This window comes from Podarcis melisellensis, assembly GCF_964234715.1.
Source record: "Podarcis melisellensis genome assembly, chromosome: 5".
NCBI classification, from domain to species: Eukaryota; Metazoa; Chordata; class Lepidosauria; order Squamata; family Lacertidae; genus Podarcis; species Podarcis melisellensis.
The window spans coordinates 97,379,851-97,406,320 of record NC_138537.1 but is presented as its reverse complement, the minus strand read 5'-3'; the positions used below and the strand labels follow the sequence as shown (position 1 = coordinate 97,406,320).

The 26,470-nt window shown below is 45.2% G+C and overlaps 1 protein-coding gene across 3 annotated transcripts in view; it reads right to left on the bottom strand.

Moving 5' to 3' along the window:
- Nucleotides 1-2,423: 2,423 nt before the first annotated feature.
- Nucleotides 2,424-26,470, bottom strand: part of PARVB (parvin beta) — a 38,952-nt gene continuing 14,905 nt past the window's right edge. For all 3 annotated transcript variants that reach the window (XM_081911836.1, XM_081911838.1, XM_081911837.1), the window contains exons 2-13: nt 23,576-23,665; nt 20,610-20,680; nt 18,838-18,940; nt 17,120-17,260; nt 16,102-16,217; nt 14,533-14,591; nt 13,154-13,173; nt 12,147-12,208; nt 10,926-10,994; nt 9,967-10,068; nt 5,374-5,446; nt 2,424-3,464 (exon numbers count right to left, since the gene is read on the bottom strand). In XM_081911836.1, the coding sequence (XP_081767962.1) occupies nt 3,388-3,464; nt 5,374-5,446; nt 9,967-10,068; nt 10,926-10,994; nt 12,147-12,208; nt 13,154-13,173; nt 14,533-14,591; nt 16,102-16,217; nt 17,120-17,260; nt 18,838-18,940; nt 20,610-20,680; nt 23,576-23,665 (983 nt within the window). In that variant the 3' untranslated portion in view covers nt 2,424-3,387. The remainder of the gene's footprint in view (nt 3,465-5,373; nt 5,447-9,966; nt 10,069-10,925; nt 10,995-12,146; nt 12,209-13,153; nt 13,174-14,532; nt 14,592-16,101; nt 16,218-17,119; nt 17,261-18,837; nt 18,941-20,609; nt 20,681-23,575; nt 23,666-26,470) is intronic.

Sequence of the window (26,470 nt, the reverse complement as noted above, 5' to 3'; positions counted from 1 at the left end):
GGAAAAGGGAATGCGTATATGTATGTGTGGAGGAAGCAAGAGAGACTATTCAGAAAAAGCACAAACCTGCTTATTGACTTGGATCTCAGCTCATTGGTGAAGGCCGTCTTCGTTCAGGTTCACAATACTCATTGCACAATACACTATTTTATTATGTCTTCCTGAAGTTTAGTACCTAGACTGATGTGGCTTGAACATCCAGGAAAACTCCAGAGTTTAGTTAGGGGGGGGGTGTTTTTTTAAAAAGAAAAATTCTTCAGGCCTCACTTTAGTACCATAGATGGTGGTGCAGAAAGCAAAGGTTATTATTTCCCTGTGTTGAGATAGAGGCCTGGTCCTTTGCCCTTTAGCACAGTCAGCCAGAATGAGACCCAGAATCAGAAGCTTCAGATCACTCCAAGCATTGGCTTTCCATCAGTTTCAAAATGGGCCAGGCAGTGGATTCTCACACTTCTTTTCAAATATTTTAACATTCTGTGAAAAGCTTCGTTCTAAAACAGGTCAACTCGTAAAATATGTCCGAGCTGTAAGATTAAAATTGGAGCAATTTAAATAAGTAGGTCGGGTGGAAACTGGATACCTGGCAATGGCCTATTCCCCTCCCCAGGTGTTGCGTAGGGAAGATGTTAGGGCCAGTGATGCCTCATCCCTTCAGGAAGAGGTATTGAATGGCAGTGTGCTGCTGTGCTGCTGCAACGGCCAGAAATGTTGAATTCCCAAAGCAGCTTGAAAACGGAAAAGTATTCTTTTGGCTGGGATTTAAAGCCTTGCCCAAGGATGGGCAGAGGTCCTAGGAACCTAGCTGTGAAGGGTGCTTCCCAGCCAAAGGAATGCACACGGCAGATAAGTTACCTCTTTATTGCCAAGCTGACACAGTCGATTCTATGGTTCTGAAGACCCCCACACACCCATCTAGTGTCTGGGTAGCTGTTCCCAGGTCCATGCTCACTGCAGTGACTGCAGCAACAGGGGACCACTCTCTCTCCCTCACTTTGGTATGTACCTCCCCCTGACGGGCTGCACACACACAGCGGGAGACTATTCCCCCGTGACAACTTCCTCTGCTCATCCCATTTCGATCCCCTCCTGGTTCTGGGAGACAGTGGTGCAGGAGAGGGTGGGGAAGCCCCGGCCCCCCTTCCCTTGCCTGACCTGCCTCTTCCTCCTCTTCTTCTGACCCATCCTGTGCTCCACCCTCCATCTCCGAAGCTTCCCCTGCCTTGACTCTTGTCTCCTGCCTGGAAGTTGTGCTGCCTCTCCCAAGTCAGACTCCAGCCCCCTTTTCCTGGCGCACTCATCAGCCTCCTGCCTGTCCTTGACATTAGTGAGGTGAAGGAAAAGAGAGCCTAAAGGCAAGGATTTGGCAGGGAAATCCTCACCATTTACATGCTTAGTAACAGCTTCAATGCAATAATCCCGTCCCCTGTTAACAGCCATGTCCCTCAAGGAGCCTTCATCCAAATTAACATGCCAGCACAATCCTCTTTGTACATTTAACTCTACTAAGCTCTCCTTAATATTGTTGGACACTGTGATGAAACCCACCAGTTGTTCCAAGGGGGCTCCAAGCTCTGCAGAAATGTTATCTAGCTCACTTTTTTAAAAAGTGACAAAATACCAGCTGGAGAAGGAAACCGAATGGAACAAGCTCCCCACAGGGTGTGAAGGGAAGCAAAGTGCTTTTCTATCATCTAGAAAACAAGAGGGCTTGAAATTCACACCATTTGTGTGTGGAGCAAGACAGAGATTGTTTGCATAATACAATTGCCATAGAATGAATCATTATCTTCAGAAACACTGTATTAGCTTAAGTATGAAGCTTTTGACAGCACCTCATTCAGCCCCACAATGCTCTGTGTGGGTCTTCACCCATCCTGGTGCCCTCCATATGTTTTGGGATTGCATCCCGCTACTTCCTTGACCAGGGGCCACAGTAGCTGGGGCCGGCAGGAACTGCAGTCTAGAAATATCCAGAAGGCACCAAGTTGGGGGGGACTGCTCTGTGACAGCAATTTTCAAGCGGTTTACCTCAGGGAACAACTTATTTCTGAAAAAATATTCTGAATCCCAGAAGCCAGAACAGCAAGAGGGATCATCCGCTGAACAGAGAAAGCAGCAATCCCTCTTGCTGTTCTGGCTTCTGGAATAGCTGCGCAGCCTGCATTTGCTCCATAAGACGCACACACATTTCCCCTTACTTTTTAGGAGGGAAAAAGTGAGTCTTATAGAGCAAAAAATACGGTAAATGGTATGCAACCTGCTTTTCAGGGAATCTCATCCATCACTGAAAACGCCCTCATAAGCTTCCAAAACCCTGTTTGAAAACCAGCGAAGAAGGGAGGTTTGTTTTCGATACATTCGCCCATCATATCAATGCATGACATAACCAAAGCACAACAAAAACTCCAGGCAGCCATTCCATCTGAGATTCACAGTGTATTTAGTGGCAATAATACTGAATGGTAGGAGGGTAAGACAGAAAGGTCGACAAGGACTCCAAAAGTTACATAGAAGAGTTCCAGGGCACAATCTCAAAATAACAAAATATAATTGAACAGAGATTGTATTATGAAATAAGCCGCGCAGTGGCTTAATGAATAGGTTTGGGGTATATATGTCTAAAATCAGGGTGTAGAGGAGGGAGCAGAGGAGATGCAGACACCCCTCTGAAAGTCTGGAGGGAGGTAATGGTCCTTTCGCAAACGGATTACAGCTACTTTCCACCTCACAGCTGCACACATTCAAAAATGAATTAAATTCCACACTCTAACCAACATTGGTTTCACCCATACCTATATTATATGTGTCAATATTATACCCTGGAGACTGGGAAAATACAGCAACTTACGGCTTAACATTCCTATAGCACTTGGGAGGGTTCAAGTTGCTTCCCATTCATGATCTCAGTGTATACGTACAATGACCCTGTAAGGATGACTATGATTATTTCTTTATTGCATGTGTGGACCCTGAGAGTGGCCAGCCTCCTAGTGGGTTCACTGGAGAGTTGAAATAGAGAGAAGGACCCAGAAGCCCATAACCTGGACAAAAAGCATCCTAGCACTCCTTCATCAACCACTTCAAATCTTCTCATCACCAGAATTCACCCTAACTGCAATCTACACTAATGGAAGAAGGTGCTTGTGCTGAATGCAACACATGAGAGCCTTCTAGAACAAACAAGCACGATGTGGGTAGTTCAAGGAATTAAAGCTACATTTCAAAGTGGGTTCAAAGCATAGAAGAGTTACAGGCAGATAATGCTAATAAAAGAAGAGGCACCATCGTGCACCAGGGAGCACAGAAGGAAGAAAAAGGGAAGGTCTCTTTCCTCCTCTCCCCGCTAAAAAGATGCTGCGAAGATTAGAGTCTCAGGAGGTCTCCAAGTCATTCAACATTCTTGTATTTTGTAAACAGGTTGTACAAAACTCTTAGGGTAGATTTCAGGTCCAAGTTGACAACATCTGAGGGATTTAAAAAAGAGAGAGAGATTTTTAGGTTAAGAGCTTGACTTTAAAAAAATGAAAAATAGTATTCTGCTAAGCAAGCTTTTTAATACCAAAATGCCCCCATGCAAGTCCCTTTATACAAAATTATGAGAAACCTCAACAACAATAAAAACTCCCATTAAAACAACTCTCTTAGGAATGAATTTTATTTGAACACTGGACTGAAATTTCAGAAGACTGTTTTTCCAGAGACTCACTGGGAAGTTTAAACACATAAGCACATGTGAGAAAATAATCAATTTTTAGAAAGTTACTGAATATATTTTTCTTCTAATAAAGCTGCTAAACTGTTGGACCAACCGCCTGACAATTGAAGGCAACTTCATATTTTAAACCAGCACCTACACAAGCCTGCTCCAAACAGAAAAGTATTTACAATACTTCTGGAAACTATTTGGGAGGAAATTTCCAAATTTGTAGGGGGTGGATTATTTGGGCAATCTTGGAGGCCGATGGGCCTCTGTAGGCAAACAGGAGAAAGTGCTGGTCCATGCTTTCCCTCCTAAATGAGGGAATTTTATAAACAAGTCCCTTTCTGGGCCATAGCACAGGAACCCTTCCCAACACAGCTCATTCACTTTGTCTTCATTATACTGATTTCCTAATTCCTTTGCATGAGGGACAGAAAGTTGTCTCAGCCACCACACTAAACTTCCGCATTGCCCACAAATCATAACTCAGCAGAAGGTTAAATACAGTGTCCATAAAGCACATTAAATGTTATGGCATCAAATGATATTTGATGCAAGATTAACAGTGCAATCCTGGACATATTTATTCAGAAGTACAGTGGTACCTTGGTTCTCAAACGCCTTGGTTCCCAAACGCCAAAAACCCAGTGTCCGGTTTTCGAACGTTTTTCGGAAGCCAAATGTCTGATGTGGCTGTCGGCTATTGTTTTGTTTTATAGTACAGTACATTGTTTACTGCTTTCATTTTATGGATCAATGGTCTCATTAGAGAGTAAAATTCATGTTAAATTGCTGTTTCAGGGGTTGTTTTTAAAAGTCTGGAATGGATTAATCCGTTTTGCATTGCCTTCTATGGGAAAGCGCGCTTTGGTTTTGGAACAGACTTCTGGAACGGATTAAGTTTGAGAACCAAGGAACCACTGTAAATTCCACTGAGTTCAGGTGCCATCAGCCCCCTCAATATTCCTTAGCAAGGGACTCAGCTCCCCCAATATTGAGGGGGCGGAGGAGGCCAAACTGCTGAGCCGAGCGAAGGCAAGGCAAGAGGAGAGGAGACATGGCCATTGAAGCTGCGCAGTGCTGGGCAAGGCCTCCTCCTAACACAGCAGTTGGCCCCTGCAATATTTGGTCCAAGGGGGCGCCTCTAAGTTCCATGGGGCTCACTCAGTGGTGGCTGGTGCCTATTTTGCCTGGTGGGTGGAAGGCAAGGAGGTCAACAATAGATGGAGACAGAGCCAAGGAGAGGCGGAGGCCACTAACTCCAGCTTTCTCGCCTTCCTCGTCCCTGCTGAGTTCTACAAGAGCAACAGCGAGACTAAGGAGCAGGAAGACAATCAACTGCGTCATCCTCTAAGCTGGTTGTCAGCATGAATACAGGGAGATGAAGGATGAGATGGGTGGGACAGAGCCTCATTTGCCCTGATAGACCAGCCTCTGCCAGTGACACTGCCTGGAAAACATGGCCATGGAAATTCAGCCTTAGACCACACTTTATGGCTGTTCACCATCTTGAGAATGAAGCCTAGGAGAAAGCCACAGAAAAACAGCCCACGTGGACATGGCTAGAGATGGCTAGACACTTGGGAGAACCAACAATTTAAATCCCTCCCATGCTTGCCAACATGCATGCCCAGTTGAGCATGTGCTTGTTTCAGTGGAACTGCGCACGATACCTTCTGGTCGAGCTTTGGGCTTCTTCAGCCCTCCATCCTGCATCAGTTCAAAAGCAAAGGAAACATTGTGAACCTGCAAAACAAAACAACAAAAAAACCCTCTTAAATTTTCAGTGGGATGAAAAGACCCCTTCCCTCCATTTCCCCCCTCATATTGCTTAGCTTATCCCTGGATGCAGGCACCCCGGGATTCTTAAGTCAGTCTACATTCTTAATGTATCATCTTCTTTCAAGAAAAAATCACATTGCTTAAACCCTTTAGGACTTGTTCAGGTGACCACACAGATCAATGCAATGTGCCAGCTGGAAGCTCATTCATTTCAGCCACAGCCATTTTCGGGCCCGGAATTGAATTCCAAGCATAGAAATTTCATGAAGCAAAAACTCTGCACATATGAACACTTGCACATCAGAGAGGAACACTCTCCCTGAAATGCTAGCTTTCCAAAAACAGAGACTTTTTGTATCTGTGCGGAAGCATTAAACACATCCCTCCTCATTCCCGCAAGAATTGGAAGTGCTAAAATCCAGGAAATGTCACATGAAGGGTGGTGGGTTCAAGCCCCACACTGGGCAAACAAATCCTGCACTGCAGGGGGTTGGACTAGATGACCCTCGTGGTCCCTTCCAACTCTGCAATTCTTTGATTCTGTGACTGGTACATCTAGGATCTAGGAGTCTTGGTTGACCACAAACTTGACATGAGCCAACAGTGTGACGTGGCAGCTAAAAAAGCCAATGCACTTCTGGGCTGCATCAATAGGAGTATAGCATCTAGATCAAGGGAAGTACAGTGGTACCTCGCAAGACGAACGCCTCGCAAGACGGAAAACCCGCTAGACGAAAGGGTTTTCCGTTTTGGAGGCGCGTCGCAAGACGAATTTCCCTATGGGCTTGCTTCGCAAGACGACAGCCCATAGGGAAATCTCCGGGACAGTGGGGAAGCGCAGCGCGTCTTCCCCGCTGTCCTCGGACCTCCTCCGAAGCCTGGCGGCGGGGCGGGGACACCTCCTCCCGCCGCCGGGCTTCGGAAGGATGCCCCGATGCCGGGCGGCGGGGCGGGAAAGCCTCCCCCGCCACCCGGCTTCGGAACGATGTCCCGAAGCCTGGCGGGGGGGCCGCGAAGCCTGGGCGCGCTGGCAACTCTCCGCAAGGAGCGCTCCCGCGAAGCCTGTCCTGGACCTCTTCTGAAGGCAGGCGGGGGGCAAAAGTCTTTGTCCCCCCTGCCTGCCTTCCCAGGGGCTTTTAAATCGCCCCGGACAGCGGAGAAGTCCTCCGCTGTCCCGGGCGATTTTAAAATGCCGCCCGCCAGAAGAGGTCGGGGGAAGGCGGTTTCCATAGGAACGCATTAATTGATTTTCAATGCATTCCTATGGAAAACCGTGCATCGCAAGACGAAAAACTCGCAAGACGAAGAGACTTGCAGAACGAATTAATTTCGTCTTGCGAGGCACCACTGTAATAGTGCCACTGTATTCTGCTCTGGTCAGACCTCACCTGGAGTACTGTGTCCAGTTCTGGGCACCACAGTTCAAGAAGGACACTGACAAACTGGAACGTGTCCAGAGGAGGGCAACCAAAATGGTCAAAGGCCTGGAAACGATGCCTTATGAGGAACGGCTAAGGGAGCTGGGCATGTTTAGCCTGGAGAAGAGGAGGTTAAGGGGTGATATGATAGCCATGTTCAAATATATAAAAGGATGTCACATAGAGGAGGGAGAAAGGTTGTTTTCTGCTGCTCCAGAGAAGCGGACACGGAGCAATGGTTTCAAACTACAAGAAAGAAGATTCCATCTAAACATTAGGAAGAACTTCCTGACAGTAAGAGCTGTTTGACAGTGGAATTTGCTGCCAAGGAGTGTGGTGGAGTCTCCTTCTTTGGAGGTCTTTAAGCAGAGGCTTGACAACCATATGTCAGGAGTGCTCTGATGGTGTTTCCTGCTTGGCAGGGGGTTGGACTCGATGGCCCTTGTGGTCTCTTCCAACTCTATGATTCTATGATTCTAGGAGGAGGAGGAGGAGGAGGAGTTTGAATTTGATATCTCGCTTTATCACTAGTTCAGCTGTCAGAAGTGATGGGAGCCACAATAACTGTTATTGGCCATTAACTGGCCTGTGCAAGGGGTTCATATATGAACCAAGCTGTAAATGACACGTCAGCGTCATTCTGATGAAAACAGGGTTCATTCGTGATATATGGATCAAAGTGCAGCAAATGGGATATGAAGAATATTCTCTTTGATTAAAGGCTGGAGTAAGTTGTCTATAAGGCAAGCTTTGGAGGAACATTTTGTTTTGTGCAAATGTACCACGGTGGGTGGGGTATCTCTTTCTGCAGTTAGATTAAAAGAGCTCACTTCCCTGCTGCCATCTACCTTGAAACGACCAATTCTTGCAATATTACACCACACACAGGAGGAAGGGATTTAATTAAAACTACTCACAGCTCAGTGAGCTGGGCAGTAAAAACAAGGAAACACTTCCCCACCTTTGAAGTTAATTGGGTTTTTTAAAAAAGAGTTTATTCCTCCTAATTCTTTCTTACCCCTGACTCTAATAGTCAAAAGCACAATCCTATGGGTGTTCTGTTTTTAGGGATTTTATGGTTGGACACGTTACTTGACTGGGAGGCGCCTGGAACACTGTGGGCAAATCAACGTACAAGTCCTCTAAATAAGCCATCACAAAATAGTACAAACTGAGGTTCTATCCTTCCTCAGATACAACTTCCCATCAGGGGCTCCAAGTATTCCTATGCAAGTCAACCTATGAATTAATACTCATTCATACATGTTATAGTGGAATTTCAATATTTTTATAAGGCTAGGTTGGTTCAGCACACAGAATTCAGTGAGCTACAGACTTCACTATTCTTATTATACCCTATTATTAGGGTTGAGGTTATCCTATACCCTTTTAAAATGCGTTTTTTGGGGGGGAGGGTGTTATTGAGTTGTTGTTTTTATTTTGATTATGTATTTTGTGGTTTTATATTTTGATTTTACTCTGTTACCCGCCCTGAGACCTGCAGGTATGGGGCAGTATATAAATTTAATAATAATAATAAAAATAATAATAATACTACCCTATACCTGTACGTCTTAGGGTCATTCACAGACGATATAAAACTACAAACTATGTAATCAAAATAAAAACAACAACCCAATAACACCTCCCTCAACATATTTTAAAAGGGCATACTATGACACACTTCTTTGCTAACAATAAGAGAATTGCAAAGCTTTCCCCGACACTGAAATGAATAGAATTCAGACAAGTGCTTTTAGATGGCCAATAAGAGCTTACCTTTGAACAGTGACTCAGTGAATCAGCCATTTTATAGTGTACACTATGTAGTATTTCCGTGACTGGACACTTTCAAATTCTGCTTTTTAGATTGCAAGGTATAGATTTACTTTTACTACGCAAGTTGTTGGTGAGAATTGCTGTTCTTAGGAATTCTTAGGAACGGTTTTATAAATCCTCAAAAGAAAAATAAAATAAACGGAGCACACCAACTGTGTGCATGCAAAGGAGGTTGCTCCTCTTCTTCAGTTGGGAGCTATGTCCTTGTGGAAGCAGCTGGGCAGGGGGCAGGGGGCAGGATGGAGCAACAGGCACCGTCTATGAGATTTTTCGGCCACATCCAAGGAGAAACACGTGCAAACCTTCGAGGAGCAGCCAAGATCCCCCCACCAGCCATTTGTGTGAGGGAACTGATTCTATCCCCTTCACCTGCCCTTTGTCCCTCCCAAAGGATCAGCAGGATCGTGGCCTTTTCAAGTGCCCTGTCTTCTGCTAAACAAGCTTTTTAATACCAAAATGCCCCTCTCATAGAATCATAGAGTTGGAAGAGACCACAAGGGCCATCGAGTCCAACCCCCTGCCAAGCAGGAAACACCATCCGAGCACTCCTGACATATGGTTGTCAAGCCTCTGCTTAAAGACCTCCAAAGAAGGAGACTCCACCACACTCCTTGGCAGCAAATTCCACTGCCAAACAGCTCTGTCAGGAAGTTCTTCCTAATGTTGAGGTGGAATCTTCTTTCTTGTAGTTTGGATCCATTGCTCCGTGTCCGCTTCTCTGGAGCAGCAGAAAACAACCTTTCTCCCTCCTCTATGTGACATCCTTTTATATATTTGAACATGGCTATCATATCACCCCTTAACCTCCTCTTCTCCAGGCTAAACATGCCCAGCTCCCTTAGCCGTTCCTCATAAGGCATCGTTTCCAGGCCTTTGACCATTTTGGTTGCCCTCCTCTGGACACGTTCCAGTTTGTCAGTGTCCTTCTTGAACTGTGGTGCCCAGAACTGGACACAGTACTCCAGGTGAGGTCTGACCAGAGCAGAATACATCATTGTAAAGCTGCGGGCTGCACATTAGCTGCTGAATTAATTGGTTTTCCAGGTAAGATTCATGGCTAAGCTTCTCAGAACCTTTTCACAGAATTATAAAATGTTAACTATGCAGCTTATCTGCCGCAATTATGAGAACATACTGGTTTCACTCTGGCTTTAGTGGCAAATAGAAAGACGGAAGGCTCGTTTGAATGCAGCAAACCAGAGTTGCCTGGCTGGGATTTCTACTCACCTTCTGATCAAAACTTTCAGGCGTTAAATAGAAATTGTGGAGCGGAACAAAATAGTCCTCCAGGAGACCCATCAGTAAAACCAGGTAGACGCCATCTGCAAACTGAAGAGAAACACGAGTGACACCCCTGCTGGGACCCCAGGAGGAGACAAACAAGAGGTGCTGCAAACTACACGCTGAATCAATAATCAATTTATCCTGGGCACTTCAGCGCTGGTCAGAATTGCTGGCATCAATTGGTGTTTGCAGGGATTTAATGATTTATTATTATCCCACTGAGGATTGAGGTGAAGAAAAATGCTAGTGATACAAGAAGGAGTGTTCCCAAGTGTGCTGAGTTTGGGGGTGGGGACCAATCTAAATAATAATAATAATAATAATAATAATAATAATAATAATAATAATAATTTATTTGTACCCTGCCCTCCCCGGCCGGAGCCAGGCTCAGGGCGGCTAACATCATGAAACTAAGACAGTATACAAAGAACATAAAATCAGGCAACCAGTTATTTAAAATACATCTTAAAATTAGTTCAGAGCAAATTAAAATCTGGACAGATGGCAGTCCACGGGTAAAATTGAGAGTGGTTAATATTCTCCAGAGCCAACTGTTACAACTGGTCTTATAAAGGACCTGTGAGGGGGCAGGATAGAAACTGGGGGAAACTCTGCAGGGGAGAAAGACAAGGGGATGTAATATTTACCTACGCCAGCGATGTAGCTAAAACTGGTCCTGTATTTAGGCTCAGATATTTGAGTGAGAAAGCAGCTTAGAGGTTTTTATCAGCAAAAACAGTCTTGGAGGAAAAGTTTACGTGTTTAAAGCCCAGTCATCTAATAACATTTACAGCCTCCTGCAGACACTTTGATTTATTTCTTGATTTTAAAAAGGAAGATGTTTTAAAATATCTGAAGGCAGGGTTTGACTGTCGGCACTGGTGCTGAGTAATGCCTCTTACCTGGGTTTCTAATTCTGTCACTTCCAGATTAAGTTTATTTAGGTGCTTGTTCACAAAAGTGATCAGGGACTGAAAAGGAAAAAGAACACAGCAGGTAAGGAAATCAATAAGCAACCGATATGCAGGCTAAGGCTGTAACCTTAAACCCATCTACTGGCACGCCTAGGACTGCACTGCTATTCATTTTACACTTCTAAGAAGGATTGTAAACCCATTCACAATACAAAACCACCCATTTGTAAACCTTGTGCTCATGCAGAAGGAAACTTTGGCAGGTTTATCATATTTGGAATTCAATGGAACGGGGACTGATTCACATTAAGTGTATTTTGCCCATGCAAACAGCCTCTGGTGGCATTCTCCAGCATGCTGCTCCCGTGGGGAAATGTCGTGCTCTGGAAGCGTCTGATGAAAGGCAACCTGGACCTTCCGAGGAGGCTTGCTTTTAAACATTTTTAAGCGCAGGAAAGCTCCTCAGTTGACAGACTCATCCACAAGCAACAGGGAGGGAGGAAGAATGTAAATCCTCAGGACTCTACAAACTGCCTAAGGCAAAATTTTATTACACGCCTCTGCAGCTCGGATCTTGAGTGTTTTTGCCTGACTGTCCTTTGATTAATGTCTCTTGCTTGTGAGGATGGAGGGGCGAGTGAGTGAGTGAGTGGGCGTAGAAACTCGCCTACTGCACAAAATGTAAAAGTTGCATTTGCTGCTCCACCCCCCTCTTCCTTTGGACGCAGCCACCCTGGGCAAGTGGCTGCCCAGAAGACCAGAAGGGGAGGTGGCCCTCAGGCCAAAATAGGTTTCCCTCTTGTGGTCAGGGGTCAAAGTGCAGAAAGGACGGAGAAGTGGAGTTCAGCAAAGGAAGGGCTATCAGCTGAGCGAGAAGCACTTTTTTGCTTCATCCAGGTTGCTGGTCAGTTTTAAGTTTTTCATCCCAGGAAAAACACCCATTCTCAGAAACATGACAGAGATCTTTGTCAGAAACAGTAAATAGAGGGCAAATACAGGCTGGGATTTTTGTGCCAGCAACTTAATGTGGAGGCTGCAAAAAAGTTGTAATCGTGAGGAGTAGGCATCTTGCAATAATCCCCCAGCGCCTAAAAAGCCTTTGCTCCTGGTTCGTGTCCTTAGATGAACCCTGGTGAAAGCAAGACCCTTGCTATCTGAAGAGAGTGGAAAAAATGCCCACTGGCCCATTAAATACAAATGGCATGTTACCTTTTTTACGACACTTAGTTTATCTGGAGCGTGGTCAAAGAGTGTGTCAAAAGCATCTCGCTCTGGTTTGAGAAAGGGAACAAGGTTTTAACAAATCAATAAACGCTTTAGTGAAAATTCACAGAAGCAAGATATGCATTATTCCGTACTTATCTAAGTAATGGACTCACTGAGCAAGGGGAAAGCCAGTGTTATGCAGTGGTTAGCGGAGCAGACTAGCATGTGGCAGACCAAGGTTCAATTCACCAGTCAACCATGAAACTCACAGCCCAACTTACTTCACCAAGTTGCTGTGAGGATGAAATGAGAAGGGGGAGGAACCAAGTATGCTACCTTGAGCTTCATGGAGGAAAGTTGGGATATAAATGAAATGAATGAATGAAAATAAGCACAGAGTGCAAGCGTAGACAGCCTTCTGAGAAGTTAATCCCAGTTGTTGAGGAGTTGCCCTGGATTTTTCAGTCCATTACTGCAAATGACGGTGTTCCATGGGAAACAGGAAGTGCAGATCAAGCTGCACTGGGACTGAGAACAAAGAGGGCAAAAGAAGGAAGAGAAGCTGCTGCAACAAGGAACAGGAGGCCAGCAAGATATGTAAGATCATAATAGCTGTGGGATTGCCCCAAGCTCATGTGCAAGGCAGGAATGAGGGGTCCCTTCAGATCACAGGAGTCAGGACTTGCTGGAAGCACAGAGAAGGTGGGAGCTATCAACAGCAACAGAAAATAAGCTGAACACTGTAGTTTGGCTGTACATCAAAAATGTCCAGGGCAGTCCTAGTTGGCAAAATGGGATGCAAGAAGACAGGCTGCTCTAAGCCCAAAAGGAGAATGAGAGAGTTGTTTTAATGTGCCACCTTGGACAAAAACAGGTTTAAGGGCAACTCCTAAATTGTGGGAGACAAACTAAACAAGAGACAGCATTACTAGTTTGAAATGCAACTTTATTTTACTGCTTTTTGAAACTTGCACATGGGTCATTATTATGGGTTGAAATCTTGTACTTACCAAATCTACCCATCATCATCCTGCAAATCAGAGTTTTAGAAAATGCTCAGTTAGTGCATTAATAATGGGCTTCTAAGAGCCCACAACTGAATAAGAAAACCCAGGTATCTTCCCCTCCAACACACCCCAGACCAAGATCAATCTTGTTACACAATCTTTTATGAAAGGCAAAATTATTACCCCATAATGCCAGAGAACAATTTGCTTATATACCGCTATCATTATACTAAAATCTGAGCTCCAAGGAGGGTGACATGGGAATTCCAAGGCCTTGTGCACCTCCGGGGGGAGGGGGTCAGTGCTGGCCCAAGATGTATCGCTGCCTAAATCAAAGCATCCAAAGCTGGATTGCATCCTTCAGGCATCAAGTTCTGCCTTCTCTGAAATTCTGATGCCTGAAGAATTCTCCTTCATTTCACTGTCTTCCTGGCATTACTCAATGAATGACTATATAAGTATATAATTATGGACAAGTGCCCCCATTCCCGAGACAGGTTGCCCACCACGAAGACACAACATAGATTGGCAGGAGGGCCACTAGATGTATCATAGCTTTTATTTTCCGTTCATACAAGGCAACAGTGAGGCCCAACAGACCTGTCTGATGCCCCACCTGAACCAAGGGAACACCCTAGAATATGTCTGCAGAAGCGTCTGCAGCACACAGGAGTTTCTTCAAGGCAGAGAAGCATGAAAACCACTGGTGTACATACTACAATGGTCTACAAAGGTCCAGATACTGTTTAGGGCAGTGTTTCCCAACCTTGGGTCTCCAGCTGTATTTGAACTACAATTCCCATCATCCCTGACCACTGCCCTTGCTAGCTAGGGATGATGGGAGTTGTAGTCCAAAATCAGCTGGAGACCCAAGGTTGGGAAAGACTGGTTTAGGGGGCACAACGGAAGGGGCTGTCCCAGATGATCCCAGGCGAGAACTTTCTGAGCACTCCCCATGAGCTCAGGGCTGGACAGGGGTCAGCAAACTTACCACGCCTCAGGCCGGTGTCTCCAATGCAGATCGCGCGGCGGGCCGGGGGGGCGGGAGGGTGTGCCCATACACGTGTGCACACGCTATTTCTGGCACACTGGTCAGAGGAGCACCGGAAATAGCTTGTGTGCATTTGCACAGGCCTCCTCCAACTCGGATGTGCACCGGAAATAACGCTTGCGCATGAGAAAATAATGCTTGCGCATGTGTACAAGCTATTTCTGGTGCTCCTCTGACCCGGAAGTACGCAGCCACGCAGGGCAGCGCCAGTAAGAGCGGGCGGCGGCAGCAGGCGGCGGGGGTCGCCGCGGGCCGGATAAACGAGTCCCTCAGGCCTTATCCGGCCCACAAGCCTTAGTTTGGGGACCCCTGGTGTAGGAGAAGGGCTTACTCTGTGGTGGTGGTGAGCTCTTCTGTGACGTGGGCTGTCTGGAGAAGGCCTTCCCGCTTCTGGAAGACAGAAAGGAGAATGTTTGTGGCACAACACTAAATTCTGCTTGAACTGTGACTGAAAAGGCTGCTTGCCACCATCACAAAAGTAGGTGTCAATCATGTAAAAGCAATAACAGCATCTCAGTGCCCATTATTTTTTATTTAAAGTACAAATGAAAGCTATGGGTGGTAGTTGCCCATCTCTGAAAAGGCCCTCTTCTCTCACAAACAGAAGAGGCGCACCGCTTGTCTACCACATCATCAGACCTGCATTATCTTAAAAATCAAAACACCCTTTTTTCTTCAAAGTGACTGATTAAATCTACATACAGCTGAAACAAACATACAGTTGGTTAAAACAAACAGGAGTTCCTTAAGAAGACGACAGCCTTGATTATTAGCTGATGGTTCCACAGAAGAAAGAAAAAGATAAAAGTAGTGTTCCAATTTAAGGTAAAGTCCTTTGTAAACTCTTCTTCTCTGTCAGAATCTGTATTGGCCCATGGCGAATTACCATACAAATGCATCAAAGAAGCATTCTAAAATATGTGTTCTTTTGCTCCTCTTGAGCAAGAGAAAGCATTCCTGCAGGCTCTGAAATCCCTGCTTAACCTAAAAGTTGTGCCACCTAGTGGTGCCTTTCTAAAATACTGCACTTTTAAAAGCAACAAAGGAGACTGACGCCCTGTTTGCACCATGTTGCTATGTGGATTGTTTCTCCTGTCAGAAGTCTTTTATTTTTCCCTCCACCAACAAATGGAGATAATCAAGCAAGGAGGCATCTTTGAAAATGCAAAGGCCAAAGTCAGGCGCACTCTCCTTTGCCTTCAGCAAAACAATTTCATCCCACTCCCAAGTGACCACAGCTTTAAATGAAAGACAGACCTCCGAAGCCAGGGAGATGTATTAATCTCTCACATTCTGTGGAGAGTTTATAGATGCGAGGAAATTGCCCTGCACCTTTGGGGACTTTGCAAAGTTACACATCAATCTATCTACTGGTGCTGTTTATGGCAAATTGTTTTCTTCTCCCACAGTCCCTAAGAAGTAACATCAAGTCACAGAAAACAACCACCATCAGCAAATGGTTTATTTAGCATATTGCAGCTACAGCTGTTATCAATACAGAAGTTAAAAAAAAAAATCCAAACATAGCACAGACCTTCATCAATTATGAAATGTACGCAGCTCTTAACAGCCACAGAAAGGAAAAACAGGGGTGCTTCGATGCACGGAAGATAGGGGCACCCAACCCTTGCTTTTCTGCTTTTCCCTTCCTTGATTTCTGCAGGATCAGAAGAGCCACTTTGCTCCCAGATTTCTGGAATCCAAAAAGCACTCTGTATCTAAGGGATCAGCTCCCTTTCCCCAGCTGGGAGTCGGGGGTGTGTACCATATTTCCACTGGGAAAACACATTTCCCAAGTCCATCTCGGGAAAGAAGGATCTCTAAAAAAGTGTAACCAACTTTCAGAAAACGGGATAATATCTGTAGGAAATACATACATCAGGTTTCAACAGGCCCTTACCCTTACGACAACCACTTGCACAGAAACATGTTCAGGAAGTCGGATGGGAGCCCGGAAGTGCATCGCCAGAGCTACCAGCAGGTGGAGAATGGACACCAGGTTCTTGCCATGGATTGCTTGAAGGGAAACACAGGTATATAGAGACACACAAATTTTAAAAGGCAATTAAGGGAAAGCATTTTCTGGGTAAGTTTTGGATCGGTGATCTGGGGTTGACCCTCTGCCTCCAGGGGGGCCCAAGAACTCTGCCTCTCCACTGTCGTCCGCAGAGCCTCTTCTTCAGAACTGCACATCTTTTCCACTCCAACCCCCACCCACGGCAACTGCAAGTTACCTGGGGGCATCTCTATTCCTCCCCGATTCCTTCTGCCTGCATCGCCAGGTCTCTCTCAGCTCACATTCAAACCACACACCAAAAGCGCCATGGGACCACTTTAAACATCCATGGCTTCCCCCAAAGAGTTATGGGACCTGTAGTTTTTCAAGGGTACCTATTCCCCTCTCAGAGCTACAATTCCCAAGAGGGATTGACTGTTAAACTACTCGAGGAGTTGAAAAAAGCAGGTTACAAAAATACGCTGGAACATATGGGGAACAGCAGATGAAAACTGACATCAGAATGGTGTCTCAATAAGAGCTTTGAGTAGTCAGGGGGGGGGGCTCAGTGTCCTGTATGGCAACTTGCTCCTCCCCCATGAGCGGCAGAAATCATGCAAAATGAGCTAAATGACACAAATCAAGCCATTTTGCATAATTTACATGAGTTGCAGAATACTGCTTTGCCTTTGCTAACCTGCCCAATGCCACGGCGGGGGGGATTTCTGTGATCACACCAGCCTGCCTTACACAGATGTGCGTCTACCTGACCAGCACTGTCTACTTTAACTGACAGCTGCTCTCCAGGGTCTCAAGCAAAGATCTTCCCCAGTCTTGCTATCTGCGTGGAGACAAAAGGGGCTGGCAGGGGAGCAGTTCTGCCCTGGAGCCACGGCAAACCCAACCCAGACAAGCTTCTTACAGTCAACGTTCCACTTGATAGCCCAGCCGTGGGGTCTCAGCAAATCGTGGACAGCTTCCAGGACAGTCTGCAGCTTTTGTTTCTGGCCTATTTCCGACTGCGTCACTTCGGCCACGTTGAGCTTACGGCCAGCTAGTTTCTCTGGGTTGGGAAAACAGACAAGCAGAGACAAGATTCTTCAGGTAGCGCAAAAGGGGTGGGGAACATGGACCCCCTGCAGCCAGTTCCTCACCTGGCCAAGTACAAACCCATCAGCTTTTTAAAATTAAAATGTATTTATATTTTAAGATGGTTATAAGCCACCCTTATAGTCCAGTAAGAATAAAATCAACAAAAGCATCCACTAAAAGCATCAATAAATCCAATCTGATTGGTTAAAAAGAGAAAATTCATATTTCAAAGGCCTGTCCATAAACAAAGATGGTTTCCAAAACATGTCTGAAAGAAGGGAGGGGTGGTTTCTGCCAAATGCCCAGTGCTGGGGAGTTCCACAGGACAGGGCCTGCAGTACTAAAGGGTTGGTCCCCAGCAGAGGCCAACTAAACCCCAGGGATGTGGGGAACCACCAGGAGTGACCCACCAGAGGATCTCCGTGATCAAGGTGGAGTGTAAGGGATCAGACAGTACTTAAGGCATTTGGGCTCCTGCATTCTGCAAACGGTTAAGCTTCCAGACCAGATACAAGGGCAGCTCCACATAAAGCATATTACAGTAATCAGTCATGGACCACTGAGGTCAAGCTGTCATAGACCAGGAACTAAGGCGGTCTCATTCACCTGGTTCACACCACTCAAATCCTGGCTTCATAAACCAGGATCTGCACCTGGAAGCCCCCTTTGCTCATCCCTTCATGAGAGTCAAGTGGCAGTAAACTATAGCTTCCCATTACCCGTGAACTGGGAATGGTGGTTAAAGGCTTTCAAACAAGCGAAGAATCATGCACAGGCTTGATTGAAATACATTAACCAAGGAATGGTTAACTGCAACTTCCTGGCTTGGTTCCCTGCTGGTGGCCAGTCCACCGTCCCTCAGGCCTTGTGGGGGGCTGGACTATATTTTGAAAAAGAAAGAACGAATTCCTATGCCCCACAAATAACCCAGAGGTGCATTTTAAATAAAAGCACACATTCTACTCATGTAAAAACACTAGGCAGGCCCCACAAATAACCCAGAGATGCATTTTAAATAAAAGGACACATTCTACTCATGTAAAAACATGCTGATTCCCAGACTGTCCATGGGCCAGATTTAGAAGATGATTGGGCCGGATCTGGCCCCTGGGCCTTAGGTTGCCTACCCCTGGTTTAGCATTATGAGAACCATCTCTATCCTCACCTAGCATGGCCACAGGGAGAGTCTTCTGCTTCCACTTTTTGATTAATCAAAGCTTGCCCCATCTTGGCTCATTTCGACAGACCATGGTTAACCTCAAACCACGGTTTGCGCAGTTGGCTTGACTCAAAAAAACATACTTAAGATTGACCAGTTGAAGCTACGGAAATACTGTAACGTTGAACTACGGTCAATCCAAAATGGAAGCAAAAGATTACGGTTGCCTCCTTTTCATTAGTCTCAAGTCCAAAACACAGCCCTTTTGGTTTAGCAAAGCCTGCTTTTCCTCAGCGACCAACATGGCTGAGTGGTGATTCAAACCCAGATTCCCCTCGGTCCAGCTCCAGCCCTCAGTCCACTGCCACCTGCCTACAGCCGCCACTCACCCAAGAGCTTCTGTAGCACCTGCCCATCATAGACATCCTCCTCAAGCTGCTTGACAATGATTCTTTCTTCAACCAGGACATCATTTATCCAGTCAATTAAAACCTGGCACAATAAAGAAAAGACATAGATTACTTGGTTGGTCCTAATACATTATTTCGTTTCTATCCTTTGGGGGGGGGGGCTCAAGTCAAGCAGACTTTTCTGGGAAACTAAGAAATTTATTATGGTGCCAGATTTCCTGTATTGGAATTAAATTCTTTGGCTGCATTTCACAAAAATAGCACCTTGCAAAACACTTGCAAGCCCCATGCAGGCAAAAAAGGATCGTCTGATGTCACTGCAACATCAAGTGATTGACAGGTGGGCAGCGCCACCCACCAGTCAGAACTTAGCCCACAAAAGGTGGGGAGATAACCATCTGGCTCACCAACTAAACCTAGTTCCCCATCCCTGATCTATACCCTAGTGAACCAACTGAAAATATCAGTATCAGCGAAGCAAATGGACAAACTGGGAATTTACTAATGTCTTCTGGGTTTCTTTTTTTTTTCCAGTGACTGACCTGCGAGAAGAGGGTAAAAATGCTATCAATACACTGATGTCCCCTGCTCTCCCTGATCTGTACCCGGAAGATATTTTACTCGGTACAGTATATAAATGCTACTTGTGGATTAAGAGGTCTAAATAAAAGACAGCTTATGGGTGGCTAAGTTATGGTTCTGTGCAAAGAGATAGGATTTTTCAGGCAAGGTGATTTGCCAGTCCTGAAGTTCTGTAGATTATGTGGGTGTGCATAATTTTAAAGCCAACATACGTTGGAAAATCCAAAAAGATTTGCAATAGATTGTGCACTACAGAACTTAATTCAAGATGCATTCTATTGACTGCCACCAGATCTTTCAAACTAGTCTAAGCTATTTAATTAAAAATGATCCTGTTATTCCATCTGAGCTACCTTCCAAGTTAGGGAAAAACTTGCAAGTCAGCTATTACTAATAACCCCAGGGAGAACTTCCTTTAGCCCAGTAAGAAGATATTCTCTTTCTGTTCTGCACTTGATTCTACAGTTGGTCTTGCCCAAAGCTATGACAGTTAATGTTCTAATCATTTCCAAACACACACAGTGCCGGCAGCTCTGAATCTACCACCCACTTGCTTCCTCGGGCGACAGACAAATACAGTGGTACCTTGGTTTGTGACCATTTTGGATTACAAGTGTTTTGGAATACAACCACGTCAAACCTGGAAGTGTGTGTCCCCTTTTTTGGATTACAACTTTTTTCTTTTTCTTTTTCTTTTTTTGAGGCCCAATTGGTGAAAGCGCGTCTTGGGTTACAACCTGTTTTACTATACAACCGGACCTCCGGAACGGATTATGGTTGTAAACCAAGGTACCACTGTACAGACTAAGCTGCATTTTCGGGGACTTTGCTTTGGAAGGTATCACCACCAGATATCAATAGCTTCGTTTCTCAGGACACACTTTTATCTCCAACTTGATGGGGGCTCCTTCTGTGGAACCAAAGTCACAGAAAATGATTCATAGAGAATGATTCACAGAAATTCTGCCTGTGCAATTTTGTTTTTTAACGGGGGGTGCATTAAAAATGTGATTTGCCTGCCTGCATTGAATCTGAAATAGTACTGTCCTTTCTACCACCTCCAGGCAGGCAGCAGCTGCAAATCCAGCCAGTTTTCCACTCCAATTTGGAAAAGTGTGTGTGTTCTTGCAGCAGAGAAAGGCAAAGCTACTAATCAATGAAGCCCTTACCTTGATGAGTTCTTTAAATTTGGCTTCCTCCTTTGAGTTGGGATCAATCATGGTGCGTTCTTCATTCTCCTCTGCCGGTTTAGAAGACAAGCGCTGAGTTAGAGCCATCAGGGGACACACACACACACAAGCACACTGCCTTGGAGACAGGTTCTCAAAAGCCAGATGCGGCCTGATTCATAAGCGGAAGAACCCAGTCATGGTACAAAGTTAGAAGCAATATCAAGCCATCACGGGGACGTGACATGTCGAAGGATGCAAGATCACACAGGGCTAGTTTCCTCAAAGTTAAACTGGCCACACCCTTTTGTGAACGGGCCTTTCGACCACACGGCCTGCAACACAGTGACCTGACCCTTCTAGTCCTCAAGGCACAGCTCCTCAGAGCGGCAAGTGGGTGATCAGTTCCTTTTTCATCATCCAGCCAGAACCCTTTTCTTTATTGTCTTAAGATGGCAGAGAGTGAGAACTGCCACTCTGCTCCAATGGAAAACTTACTGTGTTAGTGGACTTGGGAGTCCTATAATAAACTCACAAAGCATGTTTTATTTTCCGTACAGTCAAACCTTGGTTCCCGAATGGTTTGGCTGCCAAACAAATCAGCTCCTGAACACTTAAAAACCTGAATGTGAGTGTTCCAGTTTGTGAATGTTTTTCAGAAGCTGAACATCCAACATGGCTTCCGCTTGAGTGCAGGAAGCTTCTGCAGCCAATTGGAAGCCGTTCCTTGGTTTTCGAACCATTTCAGGAGTCGAACGGACTCCCAGGACAGATTAAGTTTGAGAACCACAGTACCACTGTATTTGATTGTCCTCACGAAAGTCTTATGGAGTGGGTTACTAAGATCTTTGTTTCTCTTTTTAAAAAGAAGAGGAGGAGGAGGAGGAGGAGGAGGAGGAGGAGGAGGAGGAGGAGGAGAAGAAGAAGAAGAAGAAGAAGAAGAAGAAGAAGAAGAAGAAGAAGAAGAGGAGGAGGAGGAGGAAGAGAGGGTGAGAGTGAATCTGCCTGAAGGCACCTTCCAATACCATGGCTACTGAACATACCCCTGGACAGAGTGGCTCCAGTCCAGAAGCTGTCACACAATAAGCATGGTGTTGCCCCATGGCTGAGGCTTCACGGCTGCAGCTGGATGCTGAAACAGGGCGCCAAGGGGCCTCCCCTTCCCCCCTCCGCAGTGCAGATGCAGAGCACAGCAGAATGCAGAAGCCAAGGTGCACATGCCGTTCCCAAACCTGGGTGGGGCTTCGCACAAGGAAGGCTTCCTTCGACACTTAAGCCTTGCTTTTGCTAAAATGAGCTTTTTTCTTGCCAAGAAATCCGAGCAAGTACTTTGAATCAAATGGCAGTGGATTATAAAGGTGACTCATTAATTTGATTAAACTCAAAGTAAGTGTAATTCCCAGGTGTCTATTTTAACTTTGTTCTTATCTTAAATAAATGTATACTTATCCATGTTTTACAACGGTCTGTGGTGATGAGCAAGAAATATTTGCTGTATCATAGAATATGCTTCCCAGAGAGGTCCATAAATGTATATCCCTTTCTTCTTTTTAAAAGAAGAGGGGCACAAGGCATGGTTCTAGCAGACTCATTCAGTTGATATGATGCTGAATCTATTCAGTATTCAGAGTTATATGAGTGGGCCCTGCAGCAAAAAGTTGCAGTGTTTTCCCGACATGCGTGTGTTATCTGGGGGACAGAGAGTTAGCACCAGGGACAAGATTTCCTACTCTATCTTGGAACATCGTGTGCACTTTTTCTGAACATTTAAAAGTGCAACCAGTCTGTGAGTCAATGGAGCACAAGGCTACGTCAAGCAACTGATTATTTGGTTGCCCTGGGAGGCAATATAAGGAACCCCATCTCTCACCTGAAAACAACAACACTGGACTGCATCCTAGGGCTGCTGAAAGCTACTGTCTCTTAGCCCAGCCCTCAAGCCTGCAATAGAGGTGTGCCAACAAACTATGCAGTATTTATTGATTTATCTATCTATGTAAAGTACTTACTGTATATGCCACCACACTAATTAAATTAACACCAAGTTAATGCACAACAAAACAACAGTACAACATTCAGCATGCAAAAGAAACAACCTAACACATCACAATTCACAATAATGATGGACTGTTCAGCTGGGCCAGGGAAAACTTAAAATGAAAGGGTTGTTGTAGATGCTTCTCCTCTAGTAAAACACACAAAAATGGGAGATAAGGGTCATGGATAACAATGCAGAGGTGTAACACACAACACTGCAGGGGTGTTGTAAATCAGCTCTTCCGCAGTCACTGCCCCTTTGGCATTTGGCTTGGAGTTTGCATTCGCAGGCAATGCCATGGGTTTTTATTTTTTAAATCACTTTACATTAAATGAGAACTGGGATGCAAAGAAAAGGAGTGTTGCTCTTTTGCCACTGCTAGTGTTTTGAGAGCGAGTGGGATGAGCACACAGTTGCCCAATCCCAGCCAGATTAAAATCCTGGATTTCACCATCGGCGTTACTCTGCTCCACTTGGGAAACATTTAAAAATAGCTTCTCCAGCGTGAACCAGGAAGTGACCTCCCCAGACAACAGTTTCTCTCTCTCCTCCTGTTCCAGTCACTCCATTGTATTGTCAGGGCTTCCCCCCTGATTCTCAGGCTGCGTTCAGACATTACATTAGCTTTCCTGGTTGCAATGCTAGCACTCCCGTTCCAGTCAATCATGTTGATTGTAGAACTGCAGTGCTTTTTCATCAGACACTGCTATGCAGCGCTGCATTTTAAAATGAGGGAAAGAAGTGCATGCTGGGGCTCCACCTCAAATGATGGAAAAGTCAGCGAAGCTGCGCCACAAAACTCCAGCACTTGACTGGCACTCTTCCAGATGGATTATGTCAAGCCTGATCCCTCTGTTCTCCTCCTCACAGTAACTGAAGCTCTTTTGTTTAGACCTCTTAATCCACAAGTAGCATTTATATACTGTACCGAGTAAAGTATCTTCCGGGTGCAGATCAGGGAGAGCAGGGGACATCGGCGCGTTGATGGCATTTTTACCCTCTTCTTGCAGGTCAGTCACTGGAAAAAAGGGAAACCCAACAGACATTAGTAAATGCACAGTTTGTCCATTTGCTTCACTTTTATTCAGAGTACAGCCAAACATTCCTCAGGTTCATTTTTGCAGTGGAATGTAATTGTTTTAGTGAATAGCTCCCCTGCTCTCACACACACAAACACACAGAAACTCTCTCTCTCTCTCTTGTGGCTGTTTGCAGCCCTCCTAATCCGCAGCTGCCTTTTTGAGCCTGTGTAAACACAAGACATTTAAAGCACACACCCCCACCTGCAAAGAACCCTGGGAACTGTAGCGTACCCCCCCACACACACACAGAGAACTACCATTCCCAGCACCCTTAACAAACTACAATTCCTGGGATTCGGGGGTGCGGGGAATGTGCTTTAAATGTATGGTGTGTACACAGCCAGAGACTATTTCTCCCTTCGCTTCATTCCCCCTCATATTATCCGGAGCCATCAGATGACGGACTGGAGAGATGATGTCACAACACACAACGCACAAGGTAGTTGAAGCTCCTTTTGAGTGAGGTCAAAGCTGACAAGTAAGTGCTATTTAGCAGTAATGTAGTAAACACCAAGTTGACTTACCTACGGCATAATACTCAGCTATACAGCTGCAAATAAAACGTTTTAAGTGTGTTTTAACTGCAAAGACACTAGATGGCGATGTTTAGAACATTTTTTTTATATGTATCTAGATTCCACCTGGAACTAGGATAGGGAAAAACATGAGGACATCACAGCACATAGTTTCATAGCTAATTATTACAGATGGGTGGTTTAATAGAAGCACATTTTGTGGCAGGGAATTTCATTAGCGCAAGCAGTTTCTGAGCTCTGGGCACAGATTCCAGATTAAAACTGCAGAGTGGAAGGCAAGGACCTTTTTCTGCCCACCCCCCTCACTCTCTGAAGACTGGAGAAGAGACCCTCTTAAGCAGGGGTAGGCAACCTAAGGCCCGGGAGCTGGATGCGGCCCAATCACCTTCTCAATCCGGGAATCAGTGTGTTTTTACATGAGTAGAATGTGTCCTTTTACTTAAAATGCATCTCTGGGTTATTTGTGGGGCATAGGAATTTGATCATTTCCCCTCCCCCAAAAAATATATATATAGTCCAGCCCCCCCCCCAAGGTCTGAGGGACAGTGGACTGGCCCCCTGCTGAAAAAGTTTGCTGACCCCTGCTCTTAAGAGTAGTAGGGGGTGGGCTGGGGAAGGACCAGATCATGTGAAAAATGAACATAAGACTTTAGCTTAAGTTCCTTCATTTTCAGCTTTGTATTCTTGTTATTAAAAAGTGCGCCTAGACATTCTGTTGTTGCGCCCGTAACCGAGGTTTAAGGTGTCATTTAGCTCCTCGCTTTCATACCTCAGTTTCTAACACTGAGTGAAGAGGGCAAAAGTCTCCTAGGATGCTCTGCAGAGTGGGAAGGGAAGAGAGAACATGAGCTGTCAAGTGTTCACAGTGCTTTGTACTTCACACCAATTATTTGCTGCCCTAATTAGCACAAGATGAATAAGGAGATTTAAATGGGAAAACAAGAGAGACTTTAGCTGGCCCATATAATGAGGCACACAGCCATGTATGAGTCCAGCAAGCTCGTTGGTTTAAAATTTCAGAAGTAAAGAGCAATCTATTCCTCTGAGTGGTGCATCAATAAAAGTGCTAGCACATTTACAAAGGTAAGCAGGGTCTAGTATGGTTTCAAAATGGATGTTGAGATTGGTGCATCACAGTGTGTTGAACTAAATGATCCCTGGAGTCTCTTCCAAGTCTACAATTGTATGTTTCAATTTCTACGTTCAAACATCCACTCAGCTCTAACCTTCCTCTCCCATATATTGGACACTGGAGGGGGGCAGTGAGCAAATACGCCACCTTTTTCCTGCTGTTGGATTACTCGGGAGCAGAGAACATCTCCAATAATAACGGAACACCTCCATCTGCCCACATGCTGAATGGATGAGAATTATAATTCTTATAACAGACACGCAACGTTTGTGTTGGATGCCAAAACCAAATCCCCAGGGGATGAGCGTACAATGATTTAACAGCAGGTTTCCTCATGACTGTACTCAAATGTGAGCTCATTCCAAATTATGGCAGGATATGAAGCATATCTGGATTCCTCAAGAATGAGGCACAGACCACAAAGCCAATCCTGCACTTTGCATGTGGGCCTTTTAAAATCCACTGGGCCTCCAAACAGCTTGCCAGATGAAGTTTGCAACTGGGGGTTCTGAATAAAATGAAGCTCCTTCTTTCTACAGCATAATTTTGCTAAAGAAACAGAAGCAAAATTGCCAACTATTATTTTTTGGCACTGGTCAGCAAAACTGCATCCTGGAATGTAACCAGTAATGGGTTCGAAACATTTGTAAACTTCAAAAATGGCCCAGCAAATATCCATTTCTTACCGATCCCACTCTGCCGATCTCAATGCTGTTTTCTTAGCAAGTCTAACTTTAGCTCCCTCAAAAGTGTTTTGCCTTAGAGTAATTGCTTCAAGCCCAAAAACTGCTTGAGGAGGGAAATACATGGAAAATGTTATGGCTATAAACTAAGACCAATGAAGGATTTCAATGTGGTGTTTGCCAACTCTTTAACCAACTCCTGCTCCTATGCCTTGATCTGCCAACATCAGAAGGCCAGAATGCTGTATTTTTCAGGTCCAGAGCCATGGGAACAGATCTTTCTGCTCAGGTGGCAATCCTACGCATATAATGTCAACAACTGCTGCAAATGTGATCATCACATCATGACGATGTGCGTTTAAATAGCCTTAGTTCTGGGTCCAACACCAG